The sequence below is a fragment of the Sorghum bicolor genome, chromosome 4 (assembly GCF_000003195.3).
Source record: "Sorghum bicolor cultivar BTx623 chromosome 4, Sorghum_bicolor_NCBIv3, whole genome shotgun sequence".
Classification (NCBI taxonomy): domain Eukaryota; kingdom Viridiplantae; phylum Streptophyta; class Magnoliopsida; order Poales; family Poaceae; genus Sorghum; species Sorghum bicolor.
Window position 1 is genome coordinate 8,264,748 of NC_012873.2, and position 23,674 is coordinate 8,288,421.

At 43.0% G+C, this 23,674-nt stretch overlaps 1 protein-coding gene and 1 long non-coding RNA gene across 10 annotated transcripts; one reads left to right on the forward strand and one right to left on the reverse strand.

Moving 5' to 3' along the window:
- On the forward strand, nt 205-21,177 carry LOC8073776 (separase). 9 transcript variants are annotated; one of them, XM_021459738.1, is made up of 31 exons: nt 205-992; nt 1,076-1,253; nt 1,335-1,439; nt 2,524-2,658; nt 2,757-3,109; nt 3,253-3,367; nt 3,634-3,759; nt 3,856-4,167; nt 4,251-4,367; nt 4,461-4,682; nt 4,762-4,872; nt 5,003-5,149; nt 5,246-5,617; nt 5,698-5,787; nt 5,933-6,172; nt 6,319-6,442; nt 6,651-7,493; nt 7,781-8,018; nt 8,133-8,235; nt 8,411-8,605; nt 8,688-8,743; nt 8,828-9,054; nt 9,138-9,384; nt 9,496-9,889; nt 15,145-15,384; nt 16,115-16,202; nt 17,430-18,058; nt 18,153-19,215; nt 19,351-19,481; nt 19,603-19,984; nt 20,163-21,177. In XM_021459738.1, the coding sequence occupies exons 1-27, from the start codon at nt 268-270 to the stop codon at nt 17,960-17,962; spliced, it is 6,636 nt and encodes a 2,211-aa protein (XP_021315413.1). In that variant the 5' UTR covers nt 205-267; the 3' UTR covers nt 17,963-18,058; nt 18,153-19,215; nt 19,351-19,481; nt 19,603-19,984; nt 20,163-21,177. The 9 variants fall into 9 exon arrangements, with proteins under 9 accessions (XP_021315413.1, XP_021315415.1, XP_021315417.1 ...); XM_021459740.1 differs by having other exon boundaries at nt 19,611-19,984; XM_021459742.1 differs by having other exon boundaries at nt 19,656-19,984.
- LOC110434883 lies at nt 15,249-21,854 on the reverse strand. The gene is made up of 3 exons (XR_002452405.1): nt 21,584-21,854; nt 21,223-21,276; nt 15,249-15,330 (listed from the first exon to the last, which is right to left on the reverse strand). It is a non-coding gene; the product is annotated as an uncharacterized LOC110434883 (long non-coding RNA).

The following is a 23,674-nucleotide window of genomic DNA, read 5'->3' on the forward strand; positions in this document are numbered from 1 at the left end:
ATTTTTTAATATAAAAGAGGAACTAAACACCCCTTCAATCTCAGTTTATGCAAAAGGCCACTAAATCCTCAGTCACAGAAAAAGCCCACTAAATCCTCAAAAGGGCCCAGCGACAAAGCCCAAATCTCCAATCTTGCAAGGCACAATCCCAGCTCCGAAATACGAGTAAAAGTCGCCTTTTCCCGCCCATTCCCACCCCCGAGATCCCCAAATACGACCGCAAATTTTCCCCAATTTGGCTTCTCCGTTCATCCACCCTAGACGGCAATGGAGGCCGCCGCCGCCGACCTCGTCGCTGCCCTCTCGTCCCCGTCCTCCTACGCCGGCCTCCACTCTCGCTTCGCCGCCTACCTACAGCCCTTCACCCCCTACCTGCCCAGCTCAAACCCTAACCCCAGGCCACCGCAGAAGAGGGCGACGAAGCAGAACAAGCAGCCGCCGCCGCCTCCCGACGCGGTCACCCTCCGCCCCCTCGCGAAGCGATTCCTCACGTTTCTCAGCCGCGCGCTCCACCTCCTCCCGCCGCTCGTCCGCGCGAGCCCTGGCTCGGGCGACAAGGGCGGCGAGGCCGCCGACGAACTGCTTGAGATCTACGGCCTCCTCTTGGACTGCCTACAGGCCATATCACCCTGCCTCGCGGCGAAGCCCTACTCCGTGTTGCTCCATCGCGGCCGCTTCATCTGCTGCCTCGAGTCGCGCGGCCACCTCGCACGCGCCAATGCGGAGGCTGCCGCTGCCCTTGACGCCCTCCGCTCCGCGCTCTCTCCACCCACCACGAGCACAAAGTCGCGGCGTGGTGCTGCAAGCGTTGATTCCGTCCTCCTTCCGGACCCTGGCAGCGCTGGGGAGGCTGGCACGGATCCTGAAGTCACCGTCCTTGCGGTCGAGCTCACTGCGTGCCTTGCCAATTGTTCCAGCAAGGGCAAGGTGAAGGAACCTGCCCCTTACGAACGACTTCTCAGCCTTTTCAAACAGCTAAAACCATGGCTTCGGTGAGATTACCAATTTTGTGTTAGGATTCATCAAATAAGAGAGATACTGAGTGGGCTTATCAGGGATTTATGTTTGTGTGCAGTATTCTTACTAATGAAGTCAGGAGGAAGTATCTCCCGCTCCTTGTGAATGGCATGAGCCGGTGCACCTTTTTTCTGGTTTCTGAGTCTTCATTTTTCACTACTGATCTAGTTCATGGATTCTGTCGTTACACACTGCAAGAGTGTGTGAAAGAGGGCATGATCGAGCATTTGCCAGCTGTATGTGCCTTATCGATGTTCTGCAAATTGGAGCCTTACATTGTTTGGTTAATTTTGATACTGTTTTTTCCCTGGCTGCAGATTGCTCGCAAGATTTGCTCTTCTGTAGACTTGAGTTGGGGAGGGAGCACACAGCTTTTGCTCCACGTGCTAGAAACTGTCACTGATTCTGTTGTATGTGTAAAGGTAATCTCCTACTCATGCTACTGGAAGTCTGTTGTAATTTCTCTACTATGCACTTTTCAATTGTTATGAGTAGCACTGTTATTCATTACAGGGGCTCTAGGGCAGTAGGGCTGAATACATACATGTAAACGTCTATGCAAATATACAAAAACCTCTTCCTTATACAACTAGCAAATACTAGACATGAAGATATAATTGGTCATCAAACAGGAACAATATAGATCGGCCTTTGCACATGTGGGACAAATGATATTTTTTGCTCATAACATTAACGATTTTTGTGTAGGTATGTATTTGTATGGACACTTAAAACATCTACAAATGCACCCAGTGAAAAATGTTGAATTTCACCAAACTTCAGAAGCATGTTACATCATGGCATCATGCTAAATTTAACAGTTACAGTGATTAATGGCAAACACCAGAAGAACATGCAATGAATTGTCAAACTTAAAAACAAAAATGATACATTGCTTGGGCTAAACTAGATGTGTAGGTCATTAGTTTCAAAATTTTGAATATAATAGTTTCGGAGATGTGTGAGTGGAGAGATGTGCAGATGTTGTGGAATGCTCTGAAATTTTAGTTGAGCTTCTGCATAGATTCAACTTGTAAACAATCTTAAGGAGCCCTGTTTTTCACCATCTTGCATACATTGGATTAGACTCCTATGTACAGTTATAGGATTACTTTGTTCCAACTATACCATAGTATAGCACCACGAACTTAGTGTTAGAATTCAGTACTTAATCAGTTATTATTTATAGTGTCGAGACTTAATTTGGCCTTCATGTACTATAGGGGTGTTGTTTAAGTAATCTTGATTCCTTCTGTCTTGTTATATTTTATGATTCCGCATTTCTGATGAGATAGGTCATTGTTACAGATATAACTGAGTAATATGGTGTAGATTTCTGATGTGCTTATGCATCCCATTTATTAGTTGTATTGAGCTCTCCACCTACTTAAGGTTCTCTGCTCTTGATCCTATCACACTAATAAGTTCATCAAGATATAAATAACGGCTAATGGGTCTTTTATCATCAAGACATTATTATTTGCATGTAATGTAAACCATTTTCAGGATGATTTACTGAAATCTGTAAATGAGCTTCTGGTATTTGTGGCGTATTTTTGTCGGTTCATTCTTTCTGCCAAACGGGATTTATCTGTTGGTGCATCAGAACTACTTTATAAACAAAGTGGTTATTTCTCTGAGGTACATTGCTGTATTATCTTTTAAGCACTGAATTCCCATTAAGCATACCATGTTGGTGCACATTTGTTTTGATTTATGTAAATTCATGTGATGTATAGGTTTCCTCTCCTACTGCCTCGATGCTTCTTCTTTATGCGACTGGGTTATACTTGAGTGTCCAGCAAGCAGAAAGTGAAATACTACCCTATTTATCTGTGGGTATTCCTGAGGATCAAAAGTACCTACATGCTTTAGAGAAAGGTCTTGGCACATTAGCACGATGGCCACATGATAATACATCTTTGGTCACATACTTGGACTCTTTGGAGTTTATTAGCAAGGTATTATTACAGCAAGTGGCTACACTTTGGAAGAACTTCTCTGAAGGAAAACCAACCCATTGTTCTGGTAACATGGACTATGTCTTGACAGCACTGCATCAGTTTGTTGATTCCAGCTTCGCGTCTTTTAGGTAGGTCCATAAGATAAGGTATTGGCACTGTAATTAGTGAAATGCGAGAACCTTATCGATGCATGCTTACTGTAGAAATTATGGCTTATGAACAGACATGGTTCTTTATTTCACAAGGTGTTTTGTTATTTGTGCTGTAACAGCTGTACACAAATGTCTCAAGGAAACAACGATAGATGGCATGAAAAACATGGAACCTTACTGACAGTCCTTGTTTCCGCAATCAAGTTTTCCTTTGTTACCAAGAAAGATATTCAGGTATTCTAGTGTGTTTCGTATGTTTATGTTAGACTGCTACATTGCCATTGCGCCTAGTGCAATTACAAAATCCCTGGTTATATCATGCTGTTAATATTTATGCCAAGAATTATTATTTTGTTAAGATATAGTGATCAGTAAAGCTGCTTGGTTATGTCCAGATGCTAGTTGTTGAAAATGGCCGTTGAGTTGCTTGCTGTTACTTGCTTTGTAGTTTGTATTGCCATCCTTATTGTCCATTAACACCTTTTGCTTGCATAGTCCAGAAGAGCTTGGGTTTCATTGTCTGTGCTATTTCAAGTAAATGGTTAACGCCTGAGGAGCTCAAATTCTTGATACCTTCACTTAGCAACATCGGAGTGACACTTCATAATACTGGACATGTTAAAGAGGTATTCTTTCTATGTTCTATGTTTCTTTTTCTTCTTTTTGTTGGGCCAACCCCTTCTGAACTACCATTGAAGTGAATATTGTTTTCTCTGCTTCAGGCACCAAAGGCTTTAGAAGTATGCTGCCAAACAATATGGGCACACGTCAGGCTTTCTTACTGTAGGCTATCCTCAAGGACAAAAGGAAACGACATTATGATGGATTTGCCGATGGATACACTGAAGGATATGGATATAATTTTGGACGCATTTTCAAGGATTGCAAAGATTGTTGATACTTTACGTAGATGTGGCACAGAAATAGAAACAACACTTGGGATTGTTGCGAAGAGCTTGTCTAAATTGTTGTCTGATGGCGACAATTCTGAATATTTCAAAGGTTCTTTTATACTAATCAAGGCATGGGTTAAGGTATTGACTAAAAATAATTCTGCTTTTTGGGGAAACAACACTTATTATGTTTGTGTAACTGTGTTCTGTTTCTTAAATTATAGGCTGTACACAAAGATTTTGGGGATAATAAGGTGGATGATGCTCCACTTCTCTATCCCTCTCTTTTGAAGTATCGATCTCAGTGGCCAATTAAGCTGATAGGCTTAATAGTAGAGCAGGTACCATATTTTATTTTGTTTGATTAAATTTGGTGTAGCTGTAGTTTTCTGTTGTTGGGGCTAACTACTCTTGGAAAACATTGTATTCCGCAGGAATTGTTAGCATATGGATTAACTGAAGCTCGAAGCACAGAATTGTGCTCTAAAATGCAGACAAGGATCATAGATGTTCTGCTGCATAAAATTTACTGTTCAAAAGAACATTTTTTGGAGAGATCAAGGGTTTTTATTAGAAAGGCAGGTGCACTTCGTGCATCTGGAGTGGAAAACATAAAAAGCTGCCTTGAGTCTTTACATGAGGCCATATCTTTACTGGTGAGTTTAGATCCCATATTGTCTTTCCCTTATCTGCAAAGAAAGGGAGATATTGATTGATGTTTGTTCATCTAACCAGCAAAAGATCTCACAGGATTCATCTCGTGCCAACACTACTGCGAACAATCAGTTGGCCATTGCGTACTGCTTGTATGCACATTGCGCTCAGGAAGGCAAACTTTGTGGGGAGGTAACCGCTTCAAATCCTAGCCATTTTAGTGTTCATATAAGCAATGCCAGCATTCTCATTTCTATGTTTAGTGTAACGTGGTTATGCTTTATCTAATTATGTTTAGTGTCATTGTTGTTATTTTGCATAGGTAATATTTGATAATGCTGAGAAAGCACTTAACTTATGGTTGGAGATGGAGACTTTTGATCATTCTTCTTCTGATATGGTCTTGCAACAGCCATCAAAAACTATTGTACCTCTTATTTGTTTCCTGGTTGATTTGTTATCTATGAAGGTAGGGCCATGATATTTCTTCAGTTTATTAAGTTGAACGAGATGCAATTGCTTTCCTTTAGCAGCATAATCATGTGTATTTATTCTGCCATCTCAGGGCTGTTTTGAGCTTCAGTTTAAGTTGTGCAAGGTTATGATAATGATATGGAAGCAAGAAAATTTACCCCTTGAAAAGCTCTTTTCCTTGCTGCTCACCAGTGGGCGCCTTAGTCATGCATGCTGTTATCTTCCACTGGATGAGCGATTTCTTTCTATTGCCACAGAGCATCTTGGTGTACGTAGCCACGATATTGAATTTTGGATAAACTGTTTCAAAGGAGACCATCCTTCTCTCTGTATGTTTCTCCAGAGGATGCTGCCTAGTGCCTTATTTAGTCCTCAATCATGTAAGCATCCCTTTGGAAGGCAGTTCAGTTTTGAAATGAGTGTTGATGAAGTCAGCAAAGTTGCCTCATCTCTGGTATCTGAAGTAAGTTCTGTTGGTTGCATTACATCAAATTTCTAACCATGATCTCTTATTATCTCTCAATTATGTATTGTATTTTGCAGGTTACTTCAAATGACCAATCAACCTTTCTAGCTGGCTGTTTATACTATGACTTGTCAGAAAGAGTTTTTTCACGTGGACAACTTTTCCAGGTAACTGCTCTCTTGCTTTCAACAATTTAACCTTGTTTAATTCTGCAAAACATTGGTGCAAAATCTTCAGTGGACATGAACTATCTCTAGATTTTGTAGTTTTTTATGTAACTACTATAAGCACATCTAATGTTTGTTCTTACAGGCCTTTTCATATGGAAAAGAAGCCCTCCATTTGCGCAAAAAGCTCCTAAAAAAGAAGTTCAAATTCAATTCGGGCATATCTGGATATACTGAAAGACAACACTGTGGGCAGGATATTTCTCTTGAAGTGCGTGGCCCAACAATGGTTGAGATTTGGCCAAATTCTATTAGATCAAACATTAGAGATTCTTTCATTACTCCATGGAATGTCCTTAGGTGCTATCTTGAGAGTACCTTACAGGTATTGTGATAGTGTAGCGTAACACAAACAAAGATTATAGAAGTATGCTACTAGAACCAATTGAATGGGGGCTGGAGTTGTATTACCACAGCCACAGGCAGTAGTTATTTCCTTATGCATGAATTCTCACTAAATTATGTTGGCAGGTTGCTATGATGCACGAATTGATTGGCAATGGTGCTGAAGCAGAAGTTCTCTTACGGACAGGAAAAGAGATATCAAATCTCCATGGTTTATCAGTTTTCTGTATAGTATTTACATCATCTCTAGGTATATATAATTCTATTTCCATGGTTTATCAGTTTTTTTTGTAGTGTTTTTCATCATTGCTAGGTTTACATAATTCTTTAATTGTGTTTCTGTTCTATTGATGTGCCTGAACTCGACTAGGGACTCATGTTAGGTTTCAACTCTAGCCTGGTTGTTGTGTTTCTGTTCATCTATCCCTTCTGTCTCACATTCCTTGGTTTTTGTTCAGGTCAACTATACTGTAAGCGGCAGCTATGGGATGAAGCGGAGAGTGAACTTAATTATGCCCGAGATCTTGTGAAAAATGATGCAACAATTTCATGTAAGCTCTGCAGTCTGACTTTTGGGATATCAGTTGACATGCAAGTTGGTGATCTGTCTTGGAGTCTATTTGGGGAAAAAGTCCAGAAACATATGACAGCTGATTTTTCTAATGCTTTAGGCATGTACCAATCTGCAATAGACAAATTGAATAGCACTGACTTGGAATATTGTAACGGGTCCTTTGATCGACATAAGACTGGTTATCGTGTGTGCAGCAAAGACTGTATACCGAGCAAGTATGAAGCTTGTAATTTGGGGGAAGAACCTCTAACTTCAAAGGATGGATTGTTATCTCCATGTAGTGTTTGTACGGTAATACAAGTTCAAAGGAAAAGCTCAGGGAATGCTGAAGCTGGTCCACGTCCACCATTAGATGCTAAAGCTAGGAGGCCATCCAGAAATTCATCACGTTTAGCTAAGGGACAGAATGTAGAGACTCTTGCAAAGACTAGAACTCGCTCTAGTAAGCGAAATGCACGTATGAAAAGTGAAAAGGTTTTACCTGAGCTAGATAGTGAAAATAACATATCTTGGAGTGATGAATTGGCTGCAGATGCTTTAGTTTGCGGTGAAGCAGAGTGTTTTCCTGGTGCCATTGATCACAGCAAAGATGACCTATGCAATATGTTTGGTTGCTGGAGCTGCCTTTTCATTAAATCCCTCAATTCAGGGTGCATTCAGAATATTTTGCAGCTGAGATTGGACTATGTTTACCGGCACTACCTTGTGTCACTTCTATTAAAAAAAGGTACTTTCTTAGTTTATCTTTCTGTGTGCTTGAAGACGAGACATGCAATCATTGGCTTGACATTAGTTATAAATGATAAATGTTTGCATAACAATTGTCATATTTAATGATTAGGTCAGAGCTATCTTTTGGTTCAGCTACATTTTTACCTTTTTTGCAGCTAGAGCCTTAGGATCTCATTGTTGTTGTTATGTCGGATACTTGCATGTGATGTTGCTTAAGAAGCTTGATCAAATTCCTGTAATTGAGCTATCTGTTGGTTCAGCTACATTTTACCTTTTTTGCAGCTAGAGCCTTAGGATCTCATAGCAATGGAGACCATGAAGTTCATAGTGTCTATTGGAAGTGCATATCACTGCTGTTCTTCAGGTCCCTTCCACAGGATTGCTATAGGACTTATGGGCCTTATTTAATTGGACTAATCATGGATAGGAGCATTGGTGTTTTTCTTCCTTTAGAGTGCGCAGAAATTCTATGCAGTATGAGCTTCTTCTTGCTAAAAAGCACCCTTTATGAACAGCCAAGGTTTGTTTCATCAAGTTCCTGTTATGTAATGCTACATATGCATATATGATATTCTGGTTGTAGCAATTCATGATACTTGCTTAATTTTATTTGTTTCGTCGTACTTTTCTGCAGGGACATCTGCTGTATCTTCTCTAGTGTAAAAATGGCTGATGTTGTTCACTGGTTGCTCAAAGCTTATGTTCTATCCAGAGAGTGCCCCTCACTTGTTCAGGAGGTTTGTTTTGTCATGTTATCTTGTGCAATTGTACTGTGGACTACTTATAATGCTTAGTGGATATTACTTATTCTATTTTTTATAACAGTCAGGCTACCATTTTCTTTAATCATTAGATATATTCTTGCTTTACTGCTTGTGGCTTCTGTCTTAAAATCCGAATTGCCCATTGCAGGTTTGCAAGTTACTTGCGTGCATATTCTTGCTATCAACTACAGATTCCTCAATTCAATTGCCTTTGGGTTCTCATAAAGATTCTCTTTCTTTGAATCACTGGGCCGCATACTTCCATCAAGTTTCTGTGGGAACTTATCTCAATTGTCATTACTTTTCTAGCTTACAAGCATTGTCCGAGGAAAAGGTTCCGGAGGTTTGTATCTTAGCAAGTTAAGAGCTGGATTAGAACAATTCCGTATTCTGTATCTTGTATTCATATCTACTCACATTTTCAGGGCACCTATGAAGATTTCAGAAATGAGACGGATGATGATGTTTTGAAATTTCTCAGGTTTAGAATTTTATTATGTAGCAACTGAACTTATGATCATATTGCATCTGCAAATGTGTAGTAAAATCTAAATTTCTTTATCAGGTTGTCATCAAGGGACATAGAACATATTGAGAAACATATGACAGAATTCTTCCAAAAACTTCCTGACGTACCAATTCTGTGCATTAGTATGCTTGGAGGTGATTATGTTAATGCCCTTTTGAAATTCTGTTCCCATCCTCCATTTTTTCCTGCTTGGATGTTGCTTTCAAGGTTCGATTCAACAAATGAACCTACTACATTGCTTCTTCCAGTGGATGCTATTTCAGGTGTGTGGATTACATATTGTGATTGCATGCAGCCATAACTAAATCTAATCTTGGATTATTTTTTACTTATTATTGGTTAACAGAAATGCAGTTTGATGATTCCTGCATCAAAGATTTGGGCAATCCAACGAGAGTTTTAGATAAGAAGTGGCAGTGCCCTTGGGGCTATGGAATTACAGACTATGTGGCCCCAATTTTCAGAAATATACTTGAGGAGAATTTTATGTCCCTCTCTAGTGCAAGTCTTACTTTTAATGATGTAAATGCAGATCGTGTCAGGTGGTGGTCGCATAGAATAAGGCTCAACAATTACCTTGCTAACACACTGAAGTAAGATTACCTATGCATATCAAAGTTTAAATTGGTTCAGTTGTTGGAATTTGGTGGTGTCAACATAAGTAATGTTTCTTTTCCTGATATCATTGTCATTCTTTTGAACAGAGACATTGAAGATTCTTGGTTTGGACCCTGGAAATGCCTTCTGTTGGGCCATCGATTATCTGATGAACACATTGAGGCTGCCTCATCAAGTACTATCACTGATCTGGATAAAAAATTCAAATTTGAAGTCAATCCAGTGCTCATCAAGGCTATCCTTGGTGGTTGTGTGTCAGTGGATGAAGTACAAGAATGTCTTCTGCAACTCATTTTGTATAAAGGTTACTTTGGAAGGGGAGGGTGCTGTGGGAAAGATAGACTTAGAGCTTTCTCTTCCTGCCAAATGGACGACACAGCTATGGAGACACTCAAACATTTAATACCACATGCAGTATATGAGTTGCCTCAGCCAGCTGATAGAGATCCAGTTATTTTAGTTCTTGATGTCAATGTTCAGGTGAGCAAGAAAATAGCTTGACTGTTAGTTATTTCCTATGTGATTTAATAATTTTATACATGTTCTTGATACTTTTCATCTGCATTATAAGTCTAGAACTCTGGATGGAATTTTTATTTGTGAAAGCATAAGTCCAGTGCTTATCTATCTAGGATATTTATCTAGAGTAGTTGGTGGCTGTTGTGTCAGCATCTTATCTTATAGCATCTACTTTAGCATCTCTATGTTGTAATCCTTTCTTAAGGACCAAGCAAGCTACCCTATATTTATTCCCAACCTGACATAGTTGTGGTAAGGCTAATGAAATGAAAACCTAGCCCCAAATCCTGTGCATCGACGACAAGATCGATAGGTGGTGCCTCGACACCGGGGCCACTCACCACACGACCGAGCGGTGGGAGTTCTCCGAGCTTGACTGCGGCGTTCGAGGCTGCGTCAAGTTTGGGGACACCTCCGCCGTGGAGATCAAGGGCGTCGGCTCTGTCGTCTTCACTGCCAAGACCGGTGAGTGCCGACTGCTCACCGGTATCTACTACATCCCCGCGTTGAGGAACTCCATCAGCTTGGGACAGCCTGGATGAGAATGGCTCGTGCGTGGAGATCAGGGACGGTGTTCTGCGAATCCAGGATCACCATCGTTGCCTTATTGCCAAGGTGAATAGAGGCGCCAACCGCCTCTACATCCTCCACGTACAGGTGGCGCAGCCTGCGTGCCTTGCAGCCCGCCGCGACGACTCTTGGTGGTGGCACGAGCACTTTGGGCACCTCAACTTCGAGGCCCTGAAGTAGCTTGGCAACAAGGAGATGGTGCAGGGCATGCTGCGAGTCGAGCACGTGGGATGGTGCAGGGCATGCTGCGAGTCGAGCACGTGGAGCAGTTCTGTGACACCTGCATCCTCACCAAGCAGCGGTGGCTCCCCTTCCCCCGCCAGGCAAGCTTTCGCGCTAAGGAGAAGTTGGAGCTCGTGCATGGCGACCTCTGCGGCCCCATGACATTGGCTACACCTAGAGGACGACGCTTCTTCCTACTGCTTGTTGACGATGTGTCCGGCTAAATTTGGGCAGTCTTGCTCGACTCCAAGGCAGCGGCTGCGGACGCCATCAAGTGTTGTGGAGAAGGAGTGCAGTTGCAAGCTTCGGGTGCTATGCATTGACAACGGCGGCGAGTTCACAACAGCTGAGTTCGTGGCAAACTGCGCCGATGAGGGGATCCAGCACCACTTCTCCGCACCGTACACCTCACAGCAGAACGGCGTCGTGGAGCGCCGCAACCAGACGGTGGTGGCCACCGCCCATGCCCTCCTCAAGCAGAGAGGGATGTCGACCATCTAGTGGGGGCACACGGTGATGACTGCCGTCCATCTCAATTGCTCGCCCACCAAGGCCCTTGAGGACAAGGCGTCATACGAGGCTTGGCATGGGTGTAAGCCGGTGGTGAGCCACCTTCGCGTGTTCGACTGCCTCGCTTTCGCCAAGGAGCTCAACCACATCGGAAAGCTTGACGACAGGAGCACGCTAGGAGTCTTCATCAGCTACGCGGAGGGCGTCAAGGCCTACCGCATCCTCGACCCTACGACACAGCGCGTCCACATCTCACGGGACATCGTGTTCGACGAAGGGTGAGGCTGGGCTTGGGACAAGGCGGTGGACGATGGCTTGACTTTGACTCTCAGAGACTTCGTCATTGACTAAGTCCACTTCAAGGGGGCCGGGGGAGCTAGCAGCTCTTCCTCACCGAGCTCGTCCACCTTGGCACCTGGCTCACCGTCAGCTTGGCGAGTCCTCCACTACCTACACCACCAGCGAATCCACCACTGGCTATGCTCGCTCTCCTACACTGGCGGCACCCCATCCTCCTACATCGTCTCGTCACACTCCCACACCGGCACCGCCACCCACACCCTATGTAGCACGGATACGGATACGTGTATCGGTATCGGAAGGATAAAGATACGTGGATACGGTAATTTTCTAGAAAACAGGATACGCAAATACGTTTTACTATTTTTTTTAAATAAATTAATAGTAATACAAATAAAAACTACGAAAGTCTAAAACTTGTAGGTTTCTTGTTTCATAGGAATTCCTAACAACCCATAGATCCTATGCTAGCATTAGCACTAGCACTCACTTGTGCAGCACTACCAAATCTGGAGAGGCCATCTATTGCATGCAAGCAATGAAGCATGAGCAACACTAATGAAGAAGGAGAACCGGGGAAGTGGGGAACAAACAGAATTAAGAACTGCAAAAGTAGAATAGATAATGGGGAAGGGGATGTACAAGCAGAAGTAGAGTAGACAGCTTTGCTTTGCTGCTGATTCGAATCATCGTCTAATCTGCATCCCCTGCATCATGGGAGCTGGCCGGCGCCGTGGCCGACTGGTGCGTGCTCCCCGACGTGGCGGTCTGCAGGAGGAAGAGAAGTTGATTGATGACATGGCGACGATAGTCGGTGAGCGGTGGTGCATCCCCTGCGCAGCGGCGGCCCGCGTGTACACAGGAGGCTGTGCGTGGGGGCGGGGGCGGAGGCTCGTCTCCAGCGAGCAGGTCTGGAGGCTCATAGCCAGCGGCCTGCAAGCGGGGGCGGAGGCTCATCGCCGGCGGCCGGCGAGCAGGGACGACCGGACGAGGCGTCCGTGTGCTCGTTCGCTGGAGGCGGTGTGGCCGCGCAAAGTGTGGTCATCGGGGCTAGGGCGTCGTGGACAGGAACGTTGTTTTTGTTGGGCTGGGCCGTATCCAATACACTGATACGTATCCAGAAACGTACTCAAATTTCAGGAAAATAATAAAAAACAAGATACTCCACCGACACGTATCTACCGTGTATCCGTATCAGATGCGTATCCAATACTCGATACGCTCCCTCAGCCACGTATTCGTGTAACGTAGCCCACACCTCCGAGATCGGCACCGGCAGCTTCGGTAGCAGCGCACGGTGGAGTTTGCCACTCCGCTGTCTGACGACGAGGATCGCGCGCGTACCACGACGACGAGCCTCTGCGCTACCGCACCTTGGACAACATCTTCGGTGATCAGCCGATCCCTGGATTAGAGATTCATGACTTCGAGGCGGAGCTGCACAAGGCGCACGAGGACGGTGAGCCCCGCTCCTTTCCTGAGGCGGAGGAAGACGCAGCATGGCGCGCCGCGATGCAACAAGAGATGGACGTGGTCGAGCAGAACCGAACGTGGGAGCTGGCGGATCTTCCTACCGGTCACCACGCCATCACTCTTAAGTGGGTCTACAAGCTCAAGAAGGATGAGGCCAGGGCGGTGATCAAGCACAAGGCACATCTAGTGGCGCGCGGGTTCGTCTAGCGGGAGGGAGTCGACTTCGACGACGCCTTCGTGCCTGTTGCGTGGATGGAGTCCATTCGTCTCCTCGCACTGGTGGCCTAGGAGGGTTGGCGTGTGCATCACATGGACGTCAAGTCCGCCTTCCTCAATGATGACCTGAAAGAGGAGGTCTATTTCCACCAGCCGCTGAGATTCATCATCCCCGGCAAGGAGAACAAGGTTCTTCGCCTGCGCAGGGCCCTCTACGACTTGCGGTAGGCGCCCCGAGCTTGGAACGCCAAGCTGGACTCCACCCTCAAGCAAATGGGGTTCCAGCAAAGTCCTCACGAGGTTGCTATCTGCCACAGGGGCAAGGATGGCAATGCCCTGTTGGTAGGCGTCTACGTCAATGACTTGGTGATCACTGGCACCAAGGAGGTTGAGGTGCAGGCGTTCAAGGAGGAGATGAAGGCGATCTTCCAGATGAGTGACTTGGGCCTTCTCTCCTTCTACCTAGGGATCGAGGTCCACCAAGATAGCTCTGGCATCTCCCTTCGCCAGGCCGCCTACGCCAAGCGCATCGTTGAGTTGGGCGGGCTCACCGGCTGCAACCTAGCCTACACTCCTATGGAGGAGAGGCTGAAGCTGAGCCGCGATAGCATGACCAAGGAGGTCGACGCCACACAGTTCGACGCATTGTGGGGAGCCTTCGCTACCTCGTCCACACGCGGCCGGGTGTCCGCTTTACGTCAGCCGGTTCATGCAACAACCAATGACAGAGCATCAACAAGCTGTCAAGAGGATCCTTTGCTACGTCGAGGGCACCACCGACTACGGCTTGCACTACCCGAGGTGTCTCGGTGCGGAACACTTCATCGGGTACAGCGACAGTGACCTCGCCGGCGACATCGACATGACCAAGAGCACCGGCGGCACGCTGTTCTTCAGCAAGTGTTTGATCAGCTGGCAGTCACTCAAGCAGCTAGTGGTGGCTCTGTTCAGTTGCGAAGCGGAGTACATCGCCGCCACAACCGCTTTGACTCAAGCTCTCTGGTTGGCTCGGCTGCTGGGTGATCTCCTGGGCAGAGACGCTGAAGCAGTGGAGCTTAGGGTGGACAGCAAGTCTTGGCCTTGGCGAAGAACCTCGTCTTCCATGAGCGCAGCAAACATATCCGCATCAAGTATCACTTCATCAGAAGCTGTTTGGATGAGGGGAGCATCAAGGCTGGCTACATCAACACCCAAGATCAGCTTGCCGACCTTCTCACCAAGTCTCTTGGGCGGGTCAAGTTTCAGGAGCTTCGTGCCAGGATTGGGATGGTTCAAATTCCCCAGAAGGCGCTGCACATAGGCTTAGGGGGAGAATGAAAGCATAAGTCTAGTGCTTATCTATCTAGGATATTTATCTAGAGTAGTTGGTGTCTGCTGTGTCAGCACCTTATCTTTATAGTATCTACTTTAGCATCTCTAGAATAATGTTGTAATCCTTTCTTAAGGACCAAGCAAGCTACCCTATATGTATTCTCAACCTGCCATAGTTGTGGTAAGGCTAATGAAATGAAAACCTAGCCCCAAATCCTGTGATTTGTGTCCAACAATTTGACAGCATATTTTGCTGGTAAGGGTGAATATCATGAATGCTGTTGTATATTATTTGTCGCTAGCCTCACTTTGTCCATTTCAGTTTCCTTTGGTGCTATCTGGTAGATAACTAGACAGTAGACGCTGTGAGGTGGTCTATTTGGATGTCTACATTTTGCAATGTAAATGTCCCAGTCAAATTAGCACCTAGTGCTTCTAGGAAATTGCTAACTTATTGCTTTGCGCTCTGGGATTACTGCGTTGTTTATTTAGCACTGTTATGTCAGTAACATCCTTGTATGAAGCACTGTTATGTCAGTAACATCCTTGTATGCGATAACTTATTGCCTTACTACATCTCCAGTGACCTCACCTGCTTCAATTATTAACTGCAGATGCTTCCTTGGGAGAACCTGCCTGTACTAAGGAATCAAGAAATTTATCGCATGCCATCAATGGGTAGCATCTTTTTAGCATTATATCGAATCAATAATGATTACAAAGATGGCAGTTCCGAAGTTCCTCCTTTTCCTGTCATCGATCCTTTCGATACATATTATCTGTTGAATCCTAGCGGTGACCTGAGCAGCACACAAGAAGAATTTATTCAGTTGTTCAGAAACTACGAGTGGAAGGTAAACACATGGCTTGTCAAAGCTTAGTTGGTAATCATATTATAAAATTGGCTTTTTTCTCCAAACTAATTATCTCTCTTGTCAAAATTTCCTTTACTGGATGCTCAGATGATAGTTTGAAATGCAGAACTTTTGTTCAAAATAAAAGTTTGAAATGTAACTTTTGTTAAGAATATGGTTTACTCATAGTTTTAGGTGTCACTTCCACGTCACTGTATCATCAGTTCAACATCAATCAGAAGTGAATTTAATCATAGGAACTGTATCCTACAAAATTTATTGCATGTCATTGTTAAGCTAATTATAGCCTTAATTGGAGGAATGATTCTGCACTCTAAGTACAGACAGAACATATTTGTATACTGATCCTTTCCATAGCTGTATATGCTGCCTGTACTTGTATGTACTGCTAGAATCAATGAAGAATGCATTGGGTTTTCTCCAATCCTTCTGCCTTAAAGTGAGGTCATGAGGATATTGACCCAAATAATTGCATGGGGATAATTAATTTTTGGTGCCATTGGAAGCCATCCAGTCACCCACGCTAGTAAAATGCCAATTAAATAAAAGATGAAAAAGGACATACCGATTACCAATGGCAACATAGTAATAAGCTTTAATGTGTTTTCATTGTCCTTTTCAAGGATCCATTTTCCTTTTCATTTGCATGTTAGAAGGTAAATTTACATTATGCTATCATAACTACAAACAATGTAACGATGTTGTGCAGGGATTGGCTGGGAATTCTCCAAAGGCTGACGAGCTGGTCCTGGCCTTGAAAAATCATGACCTTTTCCTGTACTTTGGGCATGGAAGTGGTATGTTTAAATTTTGTTGAACATTTGCCTTGGTAATTGTTCCTACTTGTTTGAAGTTTCATTCCCTTATTAGTTGTAGGTGTAGCTGATGGTTCATCTTAGTTGTTTAGAATTGATGTATATCCCTCCCTTTTGGCAGCTTGATGCATCACAACTAACTTTTTAAACTGTGTGATAGTGCAGGTTACATCACTAATCTACTAGTACCAGCATCCAGCATAGCCCTAGGTGAAGTTCTTTTAGGTTAAATGCCCTGTGCCCAGCTTTAAAAAAAAAATCCATCACCATGGACTAAACTTGATAAGGACTGAGATTGACTTAGGTAGATGGGATAGCAAGAAGAAACTGCTAGGTGCCATCCCTCTGGAGGTTCTGATTGCTTTTAGGTTTCTTCTTCCTTAATCCTAGAGCTTGCCAATATGCCTTTCTTTTATAGGCTGGCTCCTAAAAACATAGCTAAAAGATTCAACTATATGATCTGATCTGACAAATCAATACTAATCTAATCTTCACATGTTTCCTTGCCTGGCACATCTAATCTGTTGCGTTGATGTGCGGCTGTTGCTTTGCCTTGAGCTGCTGAACCTATGGCCCCAGGCCCTGTCCATAACAAAACTAGACTGTTTAGATTGTGGCTTTGGGCTATATGACATGCTGGCTGCAACTAGCATACTGGCAGACATAACTGGGAACAATCTCCTATTCTAATCTGCTATTCTACTTGTGCTAGAGCCAAGAACTTCTTCTTAAGTGTCTAATGTCAATATGTCATGAGGACCAATCTTTTATGCAACTAATGATGAATATGAACCAGCACAAGTAATTCCTATGGCCTTGTTTGGCTGCACTCAAATCCACCCACATGTATTGGGTTGGACTGAGGTGGAAAATTAACTAATTTCCATCACATTTCACTACAACACACATGGATTGAGATGGATACGAGTGCATCCAAACAAGCCCCAAGTGTTTTTTTAAAGAGTTTGCCTCAGCTTTTATTGAAATCCATAGAATGGTAGCAGATACTGGGGATACCAGTTACATTGATTCAGCTCACACAAAACAAACAGACCCCTTACTCCCCTCACACCTATTACATCATTACATTTCGACAACATCAGACATCAGAATAGCATTTGGCTTGAATCAACAATGCACGATGACAACAATGGCTGGTTGAATCAACAAAACGAGTCTGTGATCTAACTAACCTGTAAATTGCTGCAGGAGCTCAGTATATTTCTAGTAAGGAAATCGAGAAGATAGATAACTGTGCAGCTGCTCTTCTTATGGGATGTAGCAGTGGAACACTTCACTGCAAAGGGAGTTATGCTCCTCGAGGGGCTCCCTTATCATATTTATTTGCTGGTTCCCCTGCTATAATTGCGAATCTCTGGGATGTTTCAGATAAGGATATTGATCGGTTTAGTAAAGCTTTGCTCAATTCGTGGTTGCATGACAATTCTCTAGGTGGCAACAATTGTTCAAAATGTTCCCAGCTAACAAAGGAATTTGAGTCCATGAGTATAGCTTCCGAGGAAAAAGGTAGAGCAAGACGACAAGGCACACGAGGAAAGAAGCAACAACAAATAAATGATAGTAACAAGAGCTGCAGCTGCAGGCAGAGGCGAATAGCTTCATATCTAAGTGAAGCTAGGCGGGCTTGCAGGCTTCCACTTCTGATAGGTGCATCTCCTGTGTGTTATGGTGTGCCTACAATCATTAGGAAGAAAGTAATGACAGATTCTGCCACGAGATGAGAGATGACCTAAAGTGTGGTAGTATCAGCATGGTATTGGCCACAATTGATAGTGTGATCTATGGTGTTGATGGAGGTGGCATGAAAGCGTTACATAGTATTACCCTCGCTCTCCTTTAAAGCTTAGCACTGATTTGTCTTTCTGTTTTCTTTGAATGTCAGCTGCTTACATGGGTTTATATATGTGGTAGGTTACAACATGGGACAGACAGAAGGCATGCAACTGGTTTCCTCAAGGACTGAAGGGCATATGTTATCACAAGTTGTGGAAAATAGGGGTGCTGAAAGAAGGCTATACCAGAGCAAGAACTATCTGTTACTTCATCAGAATAAAAAGAGGTGCTTTGCTTGCCAAGCTACATCGCACAATTTGGAGCAGTGCACAATAAAATACAAACTGGTTCCTGCGGCACATCAGTGTGGCTATGCTACAGAATATCCATTTACCATGATTTAGCCTTCAAGGAGACAGTTGAGAATGAGAAATTCTGCCGTCATTGTGTTTTGATCAAATCCAATCTCAATAACTTGGACCAGGGGATATTGAAATCTGAAGTGCAGAAGTTTCGGAAGCTGTCCGTGACTGGGATCTAAGGAGAAAATGCAGCAAGAATTTCCTGGCCTCTTTCAGCTCTGAAGATGACGTAATAAGTTATTTAAAGCATCCTAAGATAGAAACACTACTGGATGATAAGGAGGTAAACTTAGCTGTAACAAGGTGGAACGGAAGCGATGACGAAAGTCTTGACTTGATTGAAGAGTGGGTTTTAGTGCGTGGGGTTCGAAGAATATACAGAAACTGGAAGGAGTTATATCAGTTGCTTCCGCATTTGGAGTGTTGATTGACGTGGATGAGGAAAGTTTGGAAGCTGGAGATAAGGAGCCTATTAGGCTTAAGATTGCACTAAGAAGCCTTGATGGTGCTCCCTTCTCTTGCTACTTTGCTCTTGGTCAGTCTTCCAGACTGGTCATGCTCACAGCTGTACAAGACAAAGCAGAAGGTATATAACAGCAAAATAAGGAATCAGACAAGGATCATAGTAAGGAACTGAATGCAGCGAAGTATATTTATGGAAGAGCCAGAGTGCATTGAAGAGTCAAGGTTGGGAGAAGTGATCAAAGAAAACAAAATAAGTGCTCTAGCAGCCACTACAGCCAACACCAAGAAAAGAACACTGGACATTTGAAAACCTGAAGAGGTGCAACCTGTAGGTCGAAGTTCAACAAGCATGATTGGAGAAGACCACTTCGAAGGTGAACAAGCACGAATATTTTTTAGGGTTTATTACTAACAAACATGTGTGGGTGAATGTTTTGAGTACATAGGACTATTTGATTCATAATTTTTTGTTTTCTGATTGGCATCATTTTGTTGAAATTTCCCTGAAGGTAAACCAAACATGTGTTCAAAAGAAGAGGTAAGCAGCTGCCAGTTACTGAGACTGAGGACATCCATATGTATGGCAGTTTCAGTGATATTGGTCTTCATGGAACCCTACTCAAGGTAATATATCAATATGGTAAGTCATATATTATATTTGTCTCTTGAGATGCCAATATGTACCAATTATTTCTTTACTGGGAACATTTCGTAGACCCAATTTTGTGCTTATCCAATGTTCCTGTGCAATTTTGTTTAAGGTTTGTAGAAGCCTTTCGTGGTCCATCAAATAGGAATTGTCCCATTTTTGCAGTGGCCAGAGTGTTATCCATGAGTAGTTTTCTGGAACAACTGTAACTCGTTGCACTGGAGTTCTTCAGTGACTTGATTATGGATCTGCAGAATGACAGGCTTTGATCATTGTACCCGAGACAGTTCCTTGGTGTTAAAGCTTACACTTGTATTGGAGGAATGAGTTTCCGTGTGAACCAGCAAACTCTGTCAAGTAGAGTTCAGGCTGTCATTGGAACTCCTGGACGCATTCTTGACTTGCTGGCAAGGGATGCATTGCGTAAAGACCACATCAGAATGCTTGTTCTGGATGAAGCAGATGAATTACTCACAGGAGGTTTCAAGGACCAGGTTAGTTTCAATTCATTTACCTACCAGCTCTGTTGTGGTAATCAGTAATCGTGATGAATGACCACTATAAAACCCATACTAACATACTATGCATCGTCCAAAATCCAAATATATGCTCATGCTAGAATATGGTCGCCCATATACTTCATTAACTTATGACTACCTATCTTTTCTGCAGACATGTAACATTATCCAGTATCTCCCAGCCAAAATCCAGATCGTGCTTTTCTCTGCTACCTTCTCCAGTGAAGCTCTAGAAACTAGCCACTGGTTCATGGATAAGCATGTGACAATTAAAGTGCCAATAGATGAAGAGCTGAAGGGTATCGGAATCAAGCAGTTCTATCACAAAGTTGAGAAGGAAGAGAAGCTGGGAAAGCTGTATGCACTTCTCGACACTCTAGATTCCACGTGAATCGTCATCTTTGTGATTGTGAACACAAAGCAGTGTGTCAAGTCGCTCATACAAGATGTCAGAGGCAAGGGCTACACTGTCTCAGCAAGCCATGGCGGTATGAGCCAGCTTGGCAGGGACACTGGCATCCAGGAGTTCAGGGCTGGATCATCCCGTATTCTCATCGCCACTACCTTCAAGGAACCAATCTTGGGCAGGTTCCCATTGTCATCAACTATGATCTGCCAACATGACTGATGCAGTATATCAGCCGTGTTCAGCAGCAAAGGAGATATTCTGAAACTGAAAGTGTGACCATTAATTTTGTGACTCCTGCCACTAAACGCACCATCTTTGATATCTAGAGGATTTGCAGAGGCCAGATGAGCAAGCTACCCTCCAATCCAACATTTGAACTCTTAGTAGGCTATGACGTTCAGAAATGTTCCTAAAGGTCTCTACACAGGTTCTTTCTGGCTACAAGGAAGCTTGATGTTTGCCCAGACTCAATGTAACGGTTTATTGTGATGTGTGGTGACTTGTCAGCTAGGCTTTTGCTGCTCTCGTTTGGAAGACTATTATTTCATTGATATCATATCATCATTTGAACTAGATGTGATGGTTGCAATGTTTTCTGATTAGCTTATTGTTTGTAATTGGTCTGACATCGATTTGGATGATCAGGACGATTAATCGACCTCAGATCGGTCTAATCGTCCATATAATCGTCCAACATATAGCAGGACTATATATCATATATGTATGATATATATACCATATACTATATATTTATATAGTACATATCAAGCATCAAAACTATATTTCTAGTTAGTTGGTTACTTACCCATGAGATCTGACTCCATATTCTTGTCCTAGCCTCCATATGTTTGCTGATTTTCTACAGGAATAATAGATAACTTGAGTAAGTAGTAAGTAGATTCAAAAGAATAGTTTGACAAAATGACAGCATTACAGCAGCGCATACTCAATCTAGATTTAGAAAAGTTATTAAGAAAACAAGCATAGTCCATAGCTGGCTTAATACAATATGACTATAAAAACTAAATAATTAAACACTGCAAACAATATTCAGAGTTTTTAAGATAACATTCGCTGCCATTCAATCAACATTCAGCAGCCATTTAAATCTAAATAAGCAAATTATCATCCAAATTGAAGCCTCCATCACTCAAGTCTCCATCCACCTTCATTCCTACTTCAGCATCAAGGGGTTGAACTTGTGTTTCATGGTCATCATTTTTCATCATTAATGAAATCTGGAGTTGTAGCTACAGCAGTCCTTGGACTCTTCCTAGTATACATCTGGCTGACAAAGGCTGCTACACGAGTAGCTACAGCCCTAGGCAAGTTGTGGCCTTGTATATTCTCAAATGCACCAATAGCTTCATCAACAGCAGTCCAAGTCGATTCCTCACAATTCTCATCCACCCATTCATTATCCCACTGAGAATTGCTTTTGTCCTTTGCAACCAAGCTCTCTGATTTTTGAAACCTATTTGACACCTTTTTGTTGTAACTGACATAGACTAATTTATTTAACCTCTTGTGCTCTAAACATGTTCCTCTTTTGGTGTGGAACTGCATAAAAAATGATGAACAACACATTAATTTGCAAGCAATATCGCAAATACATAATTGATTTTACTTCGAACTAGCAATGGTACTTACATTGGAAAAACACTCCAATTACACTCACAACCTGATGCAAAGCAGCAAAGACTAATAATTTTTTTGCTAGACTTTGGAGCTCAAATGTGCAGCTGCCATAGGAATTCCACCAGCAAATTGAAACATAATTATCTAATAATCAGGTCATAACAAAACAAATATTGAGAAGGATTAAAGGTTTTAAAATATCCAAAACTTACTAGGGTTCTTTTTGTCTCTGTCCCTTATTGCTAATGGCATTGAGAAGCCTTCACCTTCAGACTGTTTATAATCATTATCTTGTTGAGAAATCTTGGATTGTTCACTGTCATCCACCACCTATTTGTATATAATTTCATTGAACATGATCCTTAGCTTTGCAGCTTGTCTCTTGTCTTTCTCCCTTAAGGCAAAGAAGCCTGGGTTCAAGAATAGAGCTGCCCCATACAACTTTTGCTGCATTTGGTTTTCCCACCTAGAATCATAGCGCTTCATTACTACTTTAAGCAATTCGAGTTTAGCTTTTAAAGATTTTTTTATGGTGGTCTTTTCATGATCCATGGCTGCCATGATCTCAGGAGCTGCTGGTGTCTCATCCCCCATTTGCAATCCTTAGAGCAATGAGAAGAGTTGTGAAGCTCTCAAGCAACACTCCACTTCACTCCAAAAGGGCATGGGAAGGATAATATCCTCAACTTGTTTGCCTTCACTAGTGTTGGACAGACTGTTAGCGTGATATTCTTCACTAACAACTAAAGCTCTCAAGCCATCTTGTGCTTGTACATACTTGCCAATGTTAGGTAAGAAGTAGCAAATTGAATCACAGCTGGTCTCACAAGATCTCCACCTTCTTCTGTCTCATTAGATCAAGTATCCTCCCATGCTTGTATAAAAAAATGCACACTCTTTTGCTCTAATTGATGGCAGTGTTGAATTCCTTTATCTCACCAATGTCTTGCAGCAACAAATTCAAACAATGGGCAGCACAAGGTGTCCAAAACAAATGTGGGATCCTCACCATTAGAATCCTTCCCGCTGCCTTAAAGTTGGTCCCATTGTCTGTGACAATCTGCACCACATATTCCTTCCCAATCTTGTCAACTTGATGCTCTAACAAATCTGCTAGCATTTGTCATTTGCTATCTCACTTGAAGCATCTACTGAACCTACGAAGAAGGTCCCTCCTAGACTGTTGGCAAGAAAATTTATTATATAGCGGTGGCTCGTACATCCAACCATCAGAAATGATAGTGCAGCCATATTCTTTCCAACACTTCTCATGCTTCTTTCGTAGTTCTGCTGCCTTGTTGACAGCCCTTTCAAGTAAAGGTTAATGTCATACATGGTTGGTGAGCGGTAACCAGGTCCATACTGTCCGATTCAAGCATTATCTCCTAACTTCTTGAATTAATGACATTGAATGGTATACTATTTTCATAGAAAAAACAGCAACATGATCATCAATAATTTGTTTAGCCTCCTTATCGTTCTTTCTGCACTGCTCTATAGTGGGCTGAGAAGTCTTGGATTTATGCCTTTATGCAACTACATCTTCTGGTGTATCCCCATAACCCGAGCAAGGTGTATCTTGAATCGACCTATTTCTGCGGGCACTACCTTCTTATAGA

Excerpts from the sequence above, each read along its gene's own strand:
- LOC8073776 (XM_021459738.1), top strand. The coding sequence starts at position 268 with ATGGAGGCCGCCGCCGCCGACCTCGTCGCTGCCCTCTCGTCCCCGTCC. Across the intron at positions 1,440-2,523 it reads ATTCTGTTGTATGTGTAAAG|GATGATTTACTGAAATCTGT; the intron begins GTAATCTCCTAC and ends AACCATTTTCAG. Across the intron at positions 16,203-17,429 it reads GTACTTTGGGCATGGAAGTG|GAGCTCAGTATATTTCTAGT; the intron begins GTATGTTTAAAT and ends AAATTGCTGCAG.